Here is a 19,033-nt window from a genome sequence, read left to right as displayed (position 1 = left end):
CTTGGGGATGTCATTATACATCCCAGGTGAACATTGTGTCTACACAGGAGTTGAATCAGCTGCGTTTTTCAATCTCAGAAAAGACACCTGCCTATTTTAATCAATCCAGTTGTCTACAGACAACTAATGTGACTAGATGCTAACTGGTTGGTCGCAACTCTGCTTAAAGAAAGAGAAATACACCTTGATATGTGGCTGGTTTGTTTTAAAATAAGCTTGTCCTGCACACATCCACTGGTCATCAAGGTATTAATCAGAGGAATAAGTTGTCATTTTAACACATCAGTTTGTGTACAATGAGTGACCCTCAGAGGTGTTGGTAGGCATACTTTTGAATTTAGGAGTAAGCCATGCTAGCTGTTTTCCCTGTTTCCACTCTTCGTGCTAAGCTAAGCTAAGCTAATCGACTCCTGGCTGAACTGCTTAACAAGCTCTATTTCCCAAAACCTCAAACTATTAACAACACTGCATTTATGCATTTATAAAGACACAAGTGACACTGTTAATACATACTTTTTATTACTGCATCACCGCGAGTTTATGTGGTACTGGCCTCACTCTAACACTCTACTCCTGCTGAATTATACACAGGAAAATGGAGTGGAGAAGAGGTGTAGTAGAGAGCAGTGAAGGAAGTGAAAGAGAGGGCGTGATAGAGAGAGACGGTGAAGGAGTGTGTTTAAAATGGAGGTCAGAAATACGGTGAGATTTAAGGGTCACAGAGCATGAGAGGAAGAGAGCGGAAAGAGGCTGGAATAACATAGCGGCTAAAAAGCAAACGGGTGTCTCAGAAAAGAGGTCAAGGTATTCTATTTCATTCTATTTCAGCTTTCAGTCTTTTTCTGTTCTTTTTCATCTCAAGGTCGGTTTCACACTGAGACAGTTGTATATGTTGTTTTCACATTCATTTTTTCCCCCCATAAAAAGAAAAAGAAATCATTGGATAACATGTGGATGTACTGGGTAACACAAGGCTTTCAAGGCCATGAACAATCTGTACACAAAGACAGAGGCAAAAGTTACAAACCGTTACACAAAAGCAACGTGACAGGAGTGAAACTAAGTCTTAAAGTCACTTTTGACAATGATCAGAAGTTTCAAGTCTCAAACTGTGATATATCCTCACTTGAAATCTCTCCGGCACCAAACCCAAATTCCTCTTGTCACATACAGAAGACTGAATTTATGAATTTAAATCAAAGAAACACCATGAAGTTCTTCATTTCCCTTTAGTACTTTGTTAATTCTTCTCTTCTTTTTTTCTTTTTTCACATAAGGACAAGGACTCCTGTCCCAGAGCGCCCTGCAGCTCAACAACCAGGATGCCTATGCAGCAGCTGGTTACCATAGTAACCAAGCTCTGGCACTTGGTGAAACGATCACGAGCCGCAGCGGGCAGGTCGGAGGGGCAGTTCACAGCTACAATCAGGTACAAACACCCACTCTTTTTTCCCCTCCATTTTATCTTTTTCTGTTTCCCCCTTCATTTCCATCCTCCTCCACCCTTCTGCTTCCTTATCCTTCCTCCCTCTATTCACACGTCCTCCTCTTCTTCATGCCTCTCTTTCCTTTCCCATTCTGTGTCCCCTTAATCTTCTCAACCCAGCCATTTCTTTGCACTGTCTTTGTCCCCTCTCTTGTTTTTCCTCCTCCTCCTTCTTCCCCATCCTCCTTCATTTACATACCTTTCTACTTCTCACTTGTTGCCTGACCTCCTCCTTTGCTCACTTCTCTCATCTCTCTCCACACTCTCTTCCTCTCAAGGTGACATCCAGCCGTGCAGCTGCCCAGTTAGCAGGGACAGACTCTCCCTCCCAGTCCCAGAGAGACTCATTTGCCCAGCAGGCCCATGGCAGCGCCTTCCATATGCCCACAGATGGAGGATCTGCACCTGCTGGACCATCCATGTATTACTCCTGTGCCACTTTGCCTGCACAGGTACAAATCCCTAAAGAGATTACTGCAATGCTTCAGTTGTCGTGTGGTGGATTCCTTAACACTGCTACAACCCTGCTGTCACCAGGTGGAACCAAAGAGTTTTACAGTTTTCTAGTGGTCCTATCCATTCTGTTGCATCAAGGAAATACTACACTTCCTGATCCTCCTCAGGCTCACAATGAGCTTCTAAAAACATTGTTGCCTGCTCCTTTGTATTGTACAACCGCTGTAGTATACTTGGATTCACAGCAGTTTCAACTGATTCCAGTGGTGACCCACAAAAAAAACAAAAAGGCATCAAAACATTTAACATAAAAGCTTTCTGTTGCTTGAAATTTGAAAATTGCAATTTCTGAAAGAAGGTATTTGTAAATTTTGCTAATGCTACATAGCCAATGTTAGCATTAACAGTTGTTTACTTACCAGTCTAGAAAAGTGAGTTCATTATCAAACTTCACTCCTTTACTCACTTTTTTTTCTGTTCCTATTTGTATCACTTCTTTTTTTCTACTGAGGTTAGCATGCTAAGCACGCTAGCCCTGGCACTTTCCGATACCGAGTCACTGTAGCATCCGGTCTGCCCCTGACAAAGGACAGCTGCTCAGAGGGCATATTATAACCTCTTGTATTGATGACTGCTAAGTTAACAGTTGTTAATGCTAATGCTGGCTATATAGTGATAGCAAAATGTACAAATAGCTCTTTCAATATATGTCCAGCTACAAGAATCTTAAAATGAGATGAAATTACTTTGGCAGTACTTGAATAGAGTTACCCAGGCAGGTCTTGAACCTGTAATCTTAAAGTTGGGGCACATGAGAGAACCATTGAAGCATCATACCAACCTGCTACTGGTGCTCTGTCTCTAGCTAAAGCTAATTTCTCATCCAAACAACTACTGGATGGCCATGAAATTTCGTGCAGGTATTCATTGTCCCCAGATGATATCTCTGAATGACTTTGGTAGATTTATGTATTGTACAGAGTGGGACGTAAACCGTCCAAAGCTCTGTTGTTACCTTGGACTGTGGCAGGTTGAAAATCACTCCAGCAAACAAAACTCTAAACCTTAAACTGACATATTTTTTTTCACAAGATAAAGTAAAGAATATACTGGCATGCCCACCAAAAGACCAAAAGAACTTGAAATAAGATGTTTTTGAAACCTAGGTCTACTGAACGTCCTGTTACAGATAAGCCCATTTTACCTAGCTAGCATAACATATCTCAGATATGTTTAATTGTTAATTAATAAATAACACAACCTTACATAGTCAGCACTAGAAAATCCAAAGCCAGGGTCAGGTGACTGAGAGGAGCAGACAAGCTATCACTACTGCTGATGAACTAATTTGCCAGCATGTTTATACTAACTCACCACCATTAGCTGTGTGAGCTATTATTACACTGTTATCTTCCAGACAGTAACTGTGTTGTTTTATAAGTTTGTGCAGGAAAACATGTTGAAATGGACACATTTCAGTAGGAATGATTACTCAATTCTTTATTACAATGAACTTTATTATCACATCATCTGATATTTCTTTAGACAAACTAGAGTTGATGGAAGTTTTTTGTGATAATGGATCAGTAATTCAGGACTGCAAAGTAACTTAATTTTACTCATCTGATAAAGATGTTATGTGAGTATGAATATTCATGGAGGGAGGTTAGTTTGCTAGAACTCTTATTCAGTTTCTGTTTCTCTCATAGTCTTCATTTTTACATTTGACCATATTTGCATTAATTAGAAACGAATCATTATGGTAAGTTGCTTTGGCGGAACAAAAGGTGAAAGGATATAACAACACAGCAGATTGATTAACGAGCATTACTGTGCTGTGGTGTAGATCATTTTACTATTTTTTTTAGGACAGTTGTATTATGCACTTCTTCAGTAATTACCCTCTTACAATATAGGTAGCCGAAATAGCAGGGCTACTGAAAATGAGCGAACAGATAACTGCAGCTCTCAATGTGTCTTGTCTTGCAGGATTTGGTCCCTCAAGAGTCTCCCACATTTTCCCTAACTTGCAAAGATGAAACTAATGTTAAACCTTTTAATTTGTTTGTGGTTTGTTTGTTGGATTTAAAAGGACATTCATGTAACACCATTACTGACCTACATTCATGTCCCAGATTACAGAATTTCCCACCAAACCATAAATGCAGCATAGAAGTTATGGCTACACCATTGGTTTAACCAGATGATTTTTGGGCCAAAGGCTAACAGTTCTCCAAATCTCTGCCAAATTACTTCCACATCCTGCTGTAAAATACACAAATATTAAAAAAAACAAAAAAACAAAAACTTTTTTTATGCTTTATTGACAAATGTAAGAATCTAGGAAGCACTAAACAAATCCTGTTGTCGATTATATACTGACCTTACAGAGCAGAAGATTACAACACTCAACTGTGCTGTGGAGAACTACTTCACCATCAAAGTATTAGTTATATTTGGGGCAGATGTTGAGTGTTTTATACAATATAAACACATGGTACCTCAGTGCTGTGAAAGCTAAACTGTGCCCTTTCTTTGTCTAACTTTATGCTATCATGGTAGCAACTGAAGAAAAAGCCTATCCTGCATCTTTCTTGCAATTAGTACAATGGAATTACTGTATATGATTTGTAAGCAGTTCCTTGTATGGGGTCGGTCAACAATGCAGCTACAATGCAGCAAACTTGTATTAAATCTTGGCCTCTTAGGCAATGATTTACTCTTTTATGCCTTCTTTTGCCGCACTGTGATGAATTCATTTTTTCAGGCTCAGAGCTTAGGTTTTTAAGAATCCTGTCTTAATCATGTCTTTGAATTCATTTAAAAAGATTTAACAGCACTGTTCCGCTGCATCAGAAATTGGCAGCATCCTCTCTTCTGCACGTCTTGACCAAGCTCATCCAAATTAATGGAGTGTTTAAAATTGTACCTTCAGCTCTGTAACTGCAAGACCTTGCAAATATTTCTTCAACTTGTTTCCCCATTTGGCACGAAATGAAAATGCATGTTGACAATCCTGAGGAAACTTCATTTGGCGGCCCATTGCTTGCAGTCGCGTTTCAAGTTCATTTGGTTATAAAAGTTCGAAGTCATCCCTTTACATTTGGTCTAATAACTCCAAGCTCTTCATCGCGATGTTATCACAGATTAGAGTCTCTGCTCTCTGGTTTTCCAGCTCCGGGGGGAGTTCTTCATCTCTCTGAAAATAATGGTATGAATAAGAAGAGCGGATGAATATTTCACATGAGTGACATTCCCTTTTAATGAAGTACAACTCTTCCATTACAGCGCGTCAGCTCCCCTCTGCAGGCGGTGGGATCCCCTACCAAGCTGCAGCGCCTGGGATCAGCCTCCTCTGACATGCCCAGCTATGCCACGCTACAGAGGGTGTCATCACCCAAACAGTCACCCAGCCGACTTGCCAAGTCCTACAGGTTGGTTCGATTTCAGTCTGACCAATTGATTTAATAAGGTCTCATTGTTAGAACCGCATTATGTCAGGATTTTACTGGTCCCAAAGCTCAACAGGATGTATTTGCAGGAGGTCGATACGGTCTTTGATCAATACCAGTGACTCAACAATGACTTCACCTGCTGCTTAGATTTCTGGCTTTGAAAACTTCTTTCGAGCCTGTTTCAGAACAAAAGCTCTGTGCTTATATTAGTGATGTTAGATTCATGTGACTTTAGAGGTAGTTTTACATTGCACTTTATCATTCCTCAGCCTTCTACATTATGAAAAAGATCTAAGTAGTGCTGTAACAAGCATTACAGCGGATGTGCTGCATGCTGTTTGCTTCAGTATATCATGGTTCAACTATTAAAGCTGAGAGCCAGTACACAAGTGTGGTTTGTGAATAGATGATTTATATCCCCATAGCTTTTTTCTAATGCCTTAGTGTTTGATTTCAAATGTGCTGGTCTCACCAGTTACTGGATGTTGACTGGGAAAAGTTTTGAAAACAAGGTTTTCTGCACCGGGTCTAAGGGACTAAATTGTTCTAGGGATTGATTGGAGGCTTTACTAAACATGACCAGTAAATATTTGATGAAACTCCTGAAGCACAATTTTTACTTTGAAAAATTCATACAATGTGAAACAAAACACAAAATAACAGACTGCTGGTGGGCCAGTCTATACAAGCTCATGCTGTGAAGCCAAATGTTCTTCAAACCTATTGGAGATTTCCAAAGAGTTTCCAAAAAAACAATAACAAATGTGTCAGGGAAAATGTGTATAAAATGATGCACAAGACATCTAGACTACATATGTTTGATGGAGTCATTGGGTTTAAATATTTCACTTAGAGTAAACATTATATAGTTTCAATAAAGAGCTCGTGCAATCTGCTACAAAATATATATTGTCAGTGTGACAGTTTTCACATTCACATAGCCACAATATAAATTTCATCATCTGCCCTGGACAGCGAACGTCCTTAAAGACTGTGTGCAGCCCAGAACTTAAGACAGCATGGGCTGTGCACACAGACTGTGCACGCTAACCATATGCCCCAACAGTGATGCGTAAAAATATCTGAGTTTGCTTCATGTGTGCATCCGCTATCTGTCCACATCCATTTTTGTACTATATCAGTCCCTTCATATGGTTTTAACAACCTTAAAGCTACTTAAGGAAGAACAACAGCAGAGAACTGTTGAAAAGGGTGAAAAGGAGTTTATTGTCACTGATGAATTTATCATCAGGAACTTGTGATAGAAAGTTATATTAAAAATAAAAAGACTTGTCAACAGCAAAGCGGCAGAGCCAGAGATATCTTGGCTTTCAGTCCCCAGTATGGGTCCAGCTCCAAATGTGCTTGGTCCTACATTTCCTTCCTCCCTGGTAAATGCCAATATCTTTGAAACTCCACATCTCCAGTTTGTAAATAGACCAACAGACCTGATGACATCACCACGATTGTGAGAGACAGTGAGAGAGAGAGAGAGAGAGAGAGAGGATAGTTGTGGAAAAGAGAGGGGGTGACATGCAGCTAAGGGCTGGGGCTCAATTCAAACCCTGGCCACTGCAGGAAGGACTGAGCCACAGGGTTGTTTTCTCAGAACTGACAAAGCTCCTCCAGAGGCTCAGAGGACATTTCTAGACTAGTGAACTGATTTTGAAGTGATATTCTTCCTTCCAACACCTTCTTTTCCTCGTTCCACAGCACCTCATCGCCCATCAACATGGTAGCAACGGGTGCCGCTGGCTCCTCCTCACCCCTCCCCATGGCAGCCTCCCCAGGCGGGAACCACACCTCGTCGCCACTCCACCAGCTCAGCTCGGCAGTGGGAAGCTACGCCACGCTGTCGCCCACCAAGCGCATGCTGCATCACATCGGAGCAGACAGCTACAAGATTTCCCACGAGCTGTACGCCAACGCAACCCTGCAAAGGCCTGGTAGCCTGGCAGGTAGAGGTCAAGACACTTTTATTCTTACTTTTTTATGTGTGTGAAGTACCATTATCATATCATTTTATTATTATTATTATTATTATTATTATTATTATTATTATTATTATTATTATTATTATTATTATTATTATTATTATTATTATTATATTACATTTATTTGAGTTAATGCTGTAGATAGTCCTCTCTGGTCATGGGATTAACAAGAACATAATTAATATTCACCTGCCATAGAATAATATTATTATTATTATTTGTGCAGATGCTTAATGACCAATATTATTAATTGTGTCATTTCTTAGTATCACCTAAATTTCTGTTTAATTGAAATTCCTTTTATTAATACATTTTGCTCAGTGAGATTATATATTATGGGTTTTCTTTAGGGCCTAATATTTCTGAGACAGTTTCATTATGTTAGTTTGTGATAGTTAAAGGTCAAGCGAACTTTCCATTTATGCGTGATTAGTATTCATCAGTGTAAGCAAAAGGATATGAAAGAAAACACATATTACCAAATATTTCATTAAACTGGCTCAAGGTTTTATCTAAAATTTACCAGATTGCAGATGTCCTTGTGAATTTCTAAACAATTCATGAATTAAAAAGAGAGTTAAAGTTTGGCTTTGTTTAACGCTTTTCAAAGGTGGATTTATCATTTTGGAAACTTTTATTTAGTTGAATTAAATTTGCTCATATCAAAAACAAAGTGATTTAAAACTACTACGACAAGTACTATTGCCTCATGTGAATCAAAACTATTGAAAGACATATTTTTATGTGGTCATATAATGGCAATCATAATATTTTATTTTACTTATATATTATGCAGCAGTGTCACACTTTGAAGTCAGTGTTACATTGTTACCATGGTACCTGTATCAGGAGGAAAATCTACAATGGTTGATTAAAGGTCCCTTTTCTAAATAAAACACCTTTCCAGTGTTTTATTTGTTGATATCCGTCAGAAGATATATTTCTGGTTTTGAAAAACAAAAACCTTCTCAGTGTGGTTTTACATCTCCTCTCTCAGGCTTCTGTCTGGAGCTCTAGTAACAACAGGTCAGTAAGCCAATCAGAAGAGAGGATCTGAGTGTCTCTTTTGGTTGGCTGACTGTTTTCTGAGTGATTAAATAAAAATATGACAGATTTCAGGTAAACACTCAGAGAAACCAAATCATTCAAGGTTGAACGGTGGTCCAGGTCCAGGTGGGCGGGGCTTGGGGCATGGGTGACAGCAGTGAGCTTTGTTGTGGCATCACAAAGTTACAGAAGTCCCGACGGCTCATTTTAAGGCTCAGTTACTGAATACAGGCTGTGTGCATTTCTCTGTGGACTGAGGCTTTGATACTCTTACAGTATTAATATAGAACCCAGACCTGCTGTATAATCAAAAAAGACATGGACATCTACATTTATACAGTATGGGACCTTTAATATCAGTTGCACATCACCCTGCAAATACATGCGAGCTTAGCAACTGGAGTAGTTTGACATGAAGATTCATTGTCATGTGTTCACCTGTCTGTGTCTTTTGAAACTTAATTGAATTTTGGACAACCAAACACTGAACTGGCTGCTGCGTTTACAAGATAATGCCTGATTCAGAGTTGAGCTCCTCCTGTAAGCTGTTGGTTAAGTGGCTTATTTTATTTTATGGTGAATGGAACTACAACAAAAGCAGTCCAATGCACTTTGATGATGAATGGATACTCATGCCTTTTTAAAGTTTAAAGAGAGTAAAACAAATTTCTATAAATGTTTTATGAAGTCATTCCAAAAGACAATATTGACTTCATTGGCCTGAATTTCATTTGCTTTCTAATTTGTATTCTCTATGTTTCCCCCACTTACTGATTACATTGATATCCCCAGAGAATATTACAGTACATCCACTCAATTATCCATCTATCCATCAATCCATCTGTCAGTACATCTTACCTCTGTGTTCCTGTGTTTTCCAGGCTCCAGAGGTTCCTACAGCAGCCAGCACAGTCACCTGGGCTCTGAGCTCCGGCCTCTGCAGTCTCCTGAGCACCACATCGACCCCATCTACGAAGACAGAGTCTACACCAAACCCAACCTTAGAGGACAAGGTAAGCAGACACAGGGATATGGAGGCTGAGGAAAATAAAGCCATTAAATGGAAAGTTATTTGTTAAAGGAGTTAAAGTGATATCTACAAGCACAGCGTCTATAGCTCTGAATCCCATAAGGCAAGAGGAATAGAAAGGAGGATTCACAGAGAGAGAGAGAGCACAAAGCAAACATTTAACGGGCAGTAACATGCAAGGGGTGCACAGAAAGAAGAATGGGATGAACACTAGCAGTGAACATTGAAGGGGGGAGTTTGTAAAGAGTTGGGGGTTAATTAACAGTGAGGATATTGTTTTAGAGAGAAAATGAGAAAGAAGAAATCAGTTAGAAGAAGAGGTTTCTGATAAGGCAATCTTTTGTATTGTTATTATTTCCTTTATTTTACCAGGACATCCCATTGTGATAAGACAATCTCTTGCCTAGATGGCAGCCATACAAACTCACCACATATTAAAATACAACATGAAACAAGAAGTACCACATATACAACATGACATGACAATTTTGAGTCTCATTTACCAGATTCTTTGTCTTTGATTCTTCTATGTCCAAGGTGCATAATAAGAAAACCTTTTCCCCAGATCAGTGAAAACATGTTTATTTATAAATGTTTATTAAGTGTTTATAAGTTGTTCGTAATATCTTTTTCAGTGATTGATAAGTAATTCACTTTACAGATCAAATATAACAAACTATTAAGAAGAACTTTCTGGTAGCTAGGTTGTGAAAAATCTTTCTGCAGAGCCATTAATAAAGTTAATGTTTTGTTAATAAAGGGTTAGGGGTTGTAATAAACCGCCGAGTCTGCGGATGTAAATGTCAGTAAGTTATTAACAAACAGGTATAAATGATAATAAAGTCATAAGTAAATGAGCTTCTCTCATATGCAATAATAAATGTTAGACAATGAAAAGGCTATTTTACAATAATCTGTTAAGTCTGCAGAGCAGTGGTAAGAAGACGTTAAAAAGACTGTGTCTGTCTTCTTAAAGGAGCTGTCTGAAATCATCACAAACTCTGATGATGTCATATCTCGACATAGGCATCAAGACAACAAAGTCTAAACAGAAAAAACTGTATCACAAACTGAGGTGTTTGAAAGACACCAGGAAAAAGAAGTCTGATGAAAGATGTTAATATGTTGCATTATGGGAATTGTAGGCTCCAGCATTTTTGGGATTCTGTGTCTCGGTATCTGCGGCTTCGATTTTTACAATTCTTTCTTTTTTTTTGATGTCTCCTGCAAACCTCCCAACTTTGTGGAATTGCAGTACTAAATAGCTGGAGTACGCCTTTCACAGCATGACAAAATAAGTATCACATTGAAGTACAATAAACAACAGACAGACGCTTTTTATTACAATAAAACTAAAACTGATCTATAAATCACGATTAAATGGCTTATAAACCATTACTAAAGCTATTATTTTGAAGGTTTTATAAAGATGCCTTATTAGAAAGAGTTAGAAGGACAGTGATGGTGCATAAAGAGAAATTATAAAACCACTGGTAACATGTGAAGTTAGAGTTGGAGTCAGAGAGAGACTTCAAATACTTCAACACTAGAAATAGCTGCAGCTGCTGTAACTCACCCACTGAACCATCTAAATTTAAAAACACGCAGACATCACATGATTCCCCGAATAAAGTGATGGATCAAAGGAATACTTCACAGCACAGACAGGCACAACAGAAAAGGACACAGTTTGGTCCCATTTAAAAACTGGGTGTTTTTTAATGGTGTGGTGTTATATTAAAGGCTGCTGTACATAAGAGACTTCCTCTTACCATCTGATCATGTAGCACTATTTACCAGATCAGGTAGGCAAATCCAATTGGGGTCTCAATGGCAATTTGTCTCTCAGTCACAGTCTGTTAACTAATTAGTTTCAAGGCTGAAAATTAATCTCAATTAATCCCACGGGCGTTAGCTTGGGTGCTTTGAAATCAAAGCAAATCAGCCGTGTCCTAAAATGTTTTCGACGTTGTGCCGCCGGTTTGGTCGCCTGAACGTGGAGAGGAATACACACAGAGAGGAATATGAAAGAAAATCTTGTATTTTTTCCACAAGGTTTGGTTCCAGTAAAGGGAGATCCACCCTAATAACTGAAAGGTTTGAGGTCATTTTTGTCCTGCTGGCTCCCTGTACACACTGATAGGTCACTTTAAAACTTTAAAATAACAGTCATCATCTTCAGCTTTGTGTCTGTGAATCTCAGTCACGACTCACAACAGCAGCAACAAAAACCCCACACTATCTGTCAAAAATACCACAATAGCTCAGATCTGCTATTCCCTTTTTTTCCTGTGCAACACAAAGTAGCTGTTGATGCCTGGCTGTGTTTCAAGGTCAGTTCAAATAGTTTCAAGATGACGAACAGAGTTGGAAACAAGCAGACAACACTTCACACCCGACTTCACATCACAGGTGAATTTCCTCAGGCCCAGACAAGGTCCCTGCAGTTATCTAGTTACACACGCACAGTGACCCACTTCACCTCCCTCACAGGGAGCTGGTGTAACTGACCCAACGTTTCCTGAAGTGAATTCCTTTCTCTGTTTGAGATTGACAAGGGAGGTTATGAAGGGTCTGTGGTGCTCTGAGCTTTTACTGCAAGAATGGATTACACAACAAAACTGCAGGTTTGCTTTGCAATATACCCAATTAAGGATGATAATAATAATGATAATAAAAAAATAATAACAATAAATTAATCAAATAAAAAGCAACATCATTTATATGGAAATTTGCCTTAGGCTTCACAGGCTGGTTAAAACAGCAATAAAGGACATGATTTCTGTGTTTGATGTAGACAAAGTTTTTGCATGTGGCATAAAGGACCTTCTGTAAATGCTCTTTGTTGCTATTATGGCTCTATAGCGTCTTCTCGAGGGCAGCTTTGTGAATTCTTTAAAAAGGGGATGAACAGGATCAGACACAATAAACACTCCAGTTGTTTCTGCTGTTTCCCAATACTTTTACTGGCTGTGTCACAGTTCATATGATAAGAATTTGACTGATTTGGACCAACAGAATTTTGGAAAGTCATAATTATCATTGTTAGTGTTTTGTGCCATCAGTATGATCGATGGGCCCAAAACCACAAAAGCCTGAGAAACTGAAAGCTCGGTATATGCACCCACTGAAGGACTTCTTCTTACATCCATGGTCCAGGAACAGTGACCTCCAGGGGTCTACAGTCTCCACTATGAGGTTGTCAGTCAACCAGCAGAGACTCCTGGCTTCAGCTCCATATTTGACAGACAGACATCACAGTGCTAACAATGTTCTCGTCTAACGTTAGGCAAGAAAAGAAAAGTTTAGTTCTGGAAAAGATGAATTATTCATTCACATTTTTACACCATTTGATGTAAAACATTTATATAAGACATAATGTATAGTTTAATCGGTACACTGTACAAGATGGGCCCCTGACGGTAACTGGGTATATACATGGAGATTGGGATGAATGGGAGGGGGACATGGGGGGTAAATTTTTGCCCTGTCGTCCCTACACTGGGTTAACGCGGCCCTGTTGGTGACATTTTATAACTCTTATATTAAAAACATTATTTTACAGGTGCCTGCAAGTTTTATATGTGACCTGTGAAGTTTATTTTTCTTAGAAACTCTTTTTCTTTTTTAATGATGCATGTGTTTGATTTGACTGCTTCAGTCTGTCTGTGTTTTTCCATCCAAATGAAAATCCGAAATTCATTTGGTAAGCTCACATTTCTTTACTTTTTTTTTTTTTTTTTTTTTTGCTTCTTCCCTTCCTGCTTTTTTCTTCTGTGCTGTCTTCTTCCATTGGTGCTGATGCTGTTACTTTTTACTGTGTTGTATGTGTGTGTGTGTGTGTATACGTGCATCCTCGTGTTCTGTTGCAATTTCTTTGTCCCCGACTCCTGGCCACTCCTCGGCTACATCAAACCCAGTGGTGAACCAATTGTACCAAGAGGTCCTCAACTATCTGCTCTGTCCCTACGCTCCTCTTCCTGCTTTAGCCCCGCCCTCCCCTGGTGTCGACCCAATCCCCTTGCAGCGAACGGGAAGCCAGAGTGCCACCGCCACCTTTCAGAGAGGCAGCTTCGCCACAGGAGGCGGAGCAGCTGACTATGCCAACCCATACCGCACTCTGCAGTTCTGCCCGTCCACTGAGTCGCCTTACAGCAAGTCGGGCCCCGCCCTCCCCCCTGAGGCTGCCCTGGGCCGGTCCCCGTCTGTGGACAGCATCCAGAAGGACCCAAGGTGAGGAAAAACTAAACATATTTACTTGGATTCAGCTCTGGCTTGTTGATGAAGCCCTTTGTTCTGCTCCCTTTCCACTTTCACTGAACTTACTGAGGGCCAGATTCGCCAAACAAAAGATATATGAATATCAATAACCTGGAGAGCACTAAGCTTAAACAGTGAAAAATAGTTTAAGTGCAATCCACAAAAGAGTTTCCAAGTTGGAAGTGTGACATGGTGACACCAAACAGTTTGTAGCACCTCAACAGATAATTGACTGTCAGGATTTGACAGTCTCTTGCAATAAAAGACTGGCTGAATCTGGGCTTTAGTATGAGGCACACATCACGCCACATCTTTCACTGTCCTCTCTGGTTTGCCTGGTGTTGGGGCTTGTTCACACTATGAATGCCTGCGCACACCTATAGGTCCAATTTAAAAGTTTGCCGTTGCTGTTAGGAGTTAAACGACTCTCCGTCAGTGACAATCAGTCACAATCTGTGCAGTAGGAAGACACAGTTAATGTGGACAGTCTGCATGAAGTCTGCTTTTAAACCAAGAGAGCTCTCTGTATGAGTGTGAGTGTGTGAGAGAGGCAATGACAGACGAAAAGAGTAAGAGGGATGCACACAGAGAGCATACTAGGTTCTTTTTTTCCATTCTTTTGTCCTAGTTAAAATCAAGTTTGAAATACTTTTCTAATTGTGTCTTGGATTTCTCTTTGTTAGTCTCTTCTTTCTGACTAATGACTGCACAGACTAGATGTCAAAGACAGAAGCAGTCTAATTAAAGCTGAAGTGTGCTTTGTGACACTTCAGCTCAGGTGTAAGCAGGACATATATTTTTGCACATTTTTAATATTCCTAATGAGGAAGTCACTTTGTGCTGAATCGCTTTATTATATGGTAACATTTGGAAACACAAAAGTGTGTCGTTAGCGTAGGTGACTCTGGTCGTTGTTGCCATCGCTCTTTCCTCCACCCATCGTCCAAGTGTTTATTTCTCTGTGCACATTGCACTCACATTGTCTGTTTTCTCACTTTTTAGCTCTGGCATCATTGTTGTGTAGCTTCCAGCATCCACACATCTGCACTGCTACATTTAAAGGACTGACTTGTGATGCATGGCATTTGCTTTACATTAACAACATGCACAGTCAGTGCTTTTTGAAAAGCTTGTTGTCCACATCGCATTAAAGGGAGGGTCCCTCACGATTATAATCATACAGGAATCTTCTGATCCAGTAGGCGTCCAGTTTTATTGCTGCTGTCCTTTAGCTCAAAGAGGAGATGTTTGGACAAGTATGTTATTATATGTTATGTAATTTTTTTTTTTCATGTCAACAAATCCCATAAAAAGACCAAAACCAAAAATGTGTAAATCCATCTCTCAATATGTTTTGGTTTCCTTACTGTGTCTGCGACACTAAGCCCCACCCTCAATCTTTCGAGTCACAAACATTGCAAAAAAAAAAAAAAAAGGGTTCAGTCATTTCCTAAAATAGCTGGGAATTGTAGTTTTTAGCAAACGTATGTGACACTGGGTGAAATAGTGCATTTATTGGGGACTATTTTCAGCTGCGGATTAATACACATTTGGTGTTCCTGTGGTTATTTACAGCAGCAGGGCAGTATATGTTCATGTGGGGCTGAGATAAACTACAGTGGCGATGTCTGTTGTAATGATGGCGGCTCAGTGATGTGTTTTTAATTGTTTCTGGACAGCAATTGACGTCTGTGGTACAGAGGAATTAGCTTTGCCAGGTTGCGACTGCAGAGGAGATAAACTGTACAGGAAATACTTTTCATTATTGCTTTTGTTTTTTTCATGGAATTTGCTGACAATAAGAAAAAAAAGAAGAATATCACCAGCATTAGTATCCAGTTTTTGGGAGATTGGCTAATGGGTCAACATAGCTGTTGAGTGCTAACACAACAATTGTTCCCATTAGATTATTCCTACATAACTCATCAGGCATAATCAATATGTAATCTATCAGTATGTGAGATACAGGAAACTAGCAGCAAATTAAGAAAAATGAACTTTCATTGATTAAAAAGACATCCTCAGATTTTTAAAAATGACTTACTGAGATAAACTGTAACTACAGGTTTTGTCAAAATAATTTCAGATGAGCATCTGTACTAATCATCATTTTCCACCACCTCAGTTAATGTGGAAAAAAAAGTAGTTTCTAAAAATATATATTTTATATAATTCTGTTGTTATCTTGTTTAAATTTAACCTACATATATCAGGCTTAGCAGCTTAGCTTGTCATTTACTCACCATTAAGCTTCTCTGGTACAAGTCCTGCTTTTCTGAGATAAAGATACTCAACTTAAATTACACAGAAAAATTTAAATAAAGTACATATAGGAGATGCTGTCATCTATTTATCATTCAACAGCTAAGTTGGCCAACCTTATAAAAAAAATGTATTCCTTGAGAAGGGGTTGACACTGTAGACATAGTAGACACAAAATATATAGTATATATTTGCAATCACTTGTCCACAACCTACAGTAAATCTATGCTTTCTGAGTCCTGCATTCAGATTTTGCATCTAGATGTTTAAAATCTGCTCCATTTTGCAGCAACCATAAGCTAGTCTGGTGTATGAAAGTAACAAGGCAGGACCCTCTCTTTACCTGACATACCCACCATTTCCCCACCACCTGCTCCAAGTGCATGTCCTTCACCCTGCCCACCTCCTCCACCACTGCCTGATAACCAAATGTTGAGAGAGAAAGACGAGTCTAGTGGCTATATATTGATTTCTACTTACTAATCATCACTATCATTGGTTATTGAATAATTTGTTGCCAGACAGCCAACATATACCTCTCTCTTGTTTCTCTCTGCCTGTCCCCCCTCGATAGGTACGACCCCGAATTCCTTGTGTGGAATCAAAATCAAGCCGAGCAAAGAATGACAAAGTAATCCAACTATTTATTTATACATATATACATTCTGTCTATCTATCTTACCTTTGTCTCATTCACTGAATCTCTCCATCTTCTCGATATGACACCGGTAGACGCAGATGTCAATGGCAGCATGCCGACATTTCACATTTGTATTGTCACCCATTTATGCATAGTGCTGTAATAAACAGGAATCACCTTTATTTTAGCATTATATGGAATTTGAATTAGACACTAGATGAGAGTACTGGCTTTAAAAAGGACTTGGCATTTAATTATGGCATTGTATAATACTAGACATCCTCTTTGACCCGAGAAAGAAAAAATTCAAGTAATTAATTACAAATTGATTTTTTCAAAATTTGCAACATAGCTTACCAGAGCATCTGTTTTTTTTTTTTTTTTGACTGTGACTATTCAACATTCTCTCCCTGGGCTTTCCATCTATCCATCCATCACTCCATTCATTTATCTATTTGTTGATTTATTCAGTCAGTCGTTTGTTTCCATTGTGTGTCCTGGTGTTTTCTGAACGTGCTTTGTGACCGTTGTATTCATGTGGCTTGTTATTTTGGCACCTAATTTTGATTCTTGATTTAGTGGCATTGATCTTTTCGGTTAACTCTCTCCCAGAAAGTTAGAAAGTGCCAAAATGTTAAAAAAAAAACTTTTGCTTCGAGCAAACATCAAGAGGAAGATTAAGATGGTAGACTCCAGCACTCACTCCAACCAAAATAAACGCCCAGAGAAAGTAGAGCCATATTATTAACATATCATTATGGTACTGTATGTCTACTGTACATACTGTATGGCTCGTGATAATGATATGTTAATGTTAGCTAGCCTGTTAGGACCGCTAACCTGTATGTGTTCATGGTTTATGCAGCTGTTTTCTTGCCACTTGTCTAATTTCCAGCGGGATTGTGGATGTATATAGTCCAGTACATCAGCAAATATACAGTAGCTGGCAGGGACATAATGTTGGCTCACAAAGCGCTAACATACAGCAGTGGAGGATGCTGTTAACAATCAGGAACTACACTGTGTGACTTTCTGGGTTTCATGCAGGTCAATGAATATTCAGGCTCTGCCATAGTTATTTTATCTATTAGTCCTTATTTCACATTATCGTTGAGGTATTATTCATTGAAGGAGCTATGTAAGTTTTGTTATTGCTACATTGCATTAAAAGCTGTTTACTCATCAGTCTAGAAGAAAAGTTGCAAGTTCAGCATCAAACTTAATTTCTTTACTCAACAAGAGCTGTCTTTGGCAGTAGAAAGCGGCGCCAATGTTGGCTCTTGTCTCTATCATGTCTTGTCTTCTACAGAAGTTAGCACGCTAACGAGCTAGCCCCAGCTAGCCTCCAATCTGCCCTGAAGATGTAGCACTGCTCACAGGGTATGTTATGACGTCTTGTCTCATAAATGGCTGTGGCTCAGGAGGTAGAGCAAGTCGTCCAAGGGTCGGATGGTCTGTGGTTCCTCAAGTCCGCTTTTCAAATTGGCAAGATACTGACCCCCAAATTGCCCCCTTTGTAACACTAGTGTGTGAATGTTTGTGTATAGTAGAAAATTGCCATATGAGTAGGAAAACCACGTCCGGTGACAGGAAAAACTTACAAATACCCCCCTTAATAAAAACTGTAATTTGTCATAGTTTTTTTGATCAAAAGTTCCTTTTCATTTAGTTTTAGTCTTTGAAAAGTTGTTAACATTATTTTTCTTCATCCTTTTCTAAATTAAAATTGGTTTCATTTACTACAAAGTGACCTGTTGAAATGTGTCTGATGAAATGAAGGAGTATATAAAGTGGCTGCAGTGTGGCCCTTTGTAGCCATCGTAGACTGCGAAGGCCAGACCAAATTGAGACAAGTCTGGCCACCAGCTGTTCCTGCCCTTACTGTTGCTTTGTAAAGTGCAGCTCCTGTCACCTGGCAACCTTGAAAACACCAGAGATTATTGAACCGAAACCCAGTGCTTACATTTACAAGTGTAATCCTCAGGCCCTCTGTTGGTGGTGTTTGCTGCCATATTATTTTAATTACTGGCATGCAGTGAATCTTGGGATGGGTTGGGCCATGAAGGATCCACCCACTGGAGCCTTCGTTTCCTGGGAAAAGAAGAGCCAGCCTAGTCGCAGAGCTGTGACACAGTTGGTCTTCAGATGCAGCCTCCAAAGGATGCAGCCCATGAATTGGGACACAGCTATTGATTGAATGTGGATGTAAAAGAAGAAGAAATGACTAAAATCACTCATTACATTATTGTGCTGTCTGCATCAGCACAGTAGATACATGATAACTGAAGAGATGTAAGGTCAGTGGCACCGTCTGCAGCTGGCTCCCTAATGATACCTTTATCCTCACACAGAAACAGTCAGCTGATTAGTCAAGCCACACACTGGCACATTCTGGCAAATCAA

At 39.4% G+C, this 19,033-nt stretch overlaps 1 protein-coding gene across 10 annotated transcripts in view; it reads left to right on the top strand.

Annotated features, from left to right (window-relative positions):
• ctnnd2b (catenin (cadherin-associated protein), delta 2b) overlaps positions 1-19,033 on the top strand; it is a 187,592-nt gene that overhangs the window by 100,641 nt on the left and 67,918 nt on the right. For 5 of the 10 annotated variants that reach the window (XM_071491651.1, XM_071491648.1, XM_071491649.1 and 2 more), the window contains 7 exons: positions 1,278-1,429; positions 1,765-1,938; positions 5,231-5,376; positions 7,111-7,361; positions 9,320-9,451; positions 13,458-13,701; positions 16,565-16,621. In XM_071491651.1, the coding sequence (XP_071347752.1) occupies positions 1,278-1,429; positions 1,765-1,938; positions 5,231-5,376; positions 7,111-7,361; positions 9,320-9,451; positions 13,458-13,701; positions 16,565-16,621 (1,156 nt within the window). The remainder of the gene's footprint in view (positions 1-1,277; positions 1,430-1,764; positions 1,939-5,230; positions 5,377-7,110; positions 7,362-9,319; positions 9,452-13,457; positions 13,702-16,564; positions 16,622-19,033) is intronic. The other 5 variants (XM_071491656.1, XM_071491650.1, XM_071491653.1 and 2 more) reach the window with 3 other exon arrangements.

This window comes from Trachinotus anak, unplaced genomic scaffold (assembly GCF_046630095.1).
Source record: "Trachinotus anak isolate AG129_WGS33_773 ecotype Australia unplaced genomic scaffold, CSIRO_AGI_Tana_v1 ptg000012l, whole genome shotgun sequence".
In the NCBI taxonomy this organism is placed as follows: Eukaryota; Metazoa; Chordata; class Actinopteri; order Carangiformes; family Carangidae; genus Trachinotus; species Trachinotus anak.
This window is presented reverse-complemented; position numbering and strand designations above follow the sequence as displayed.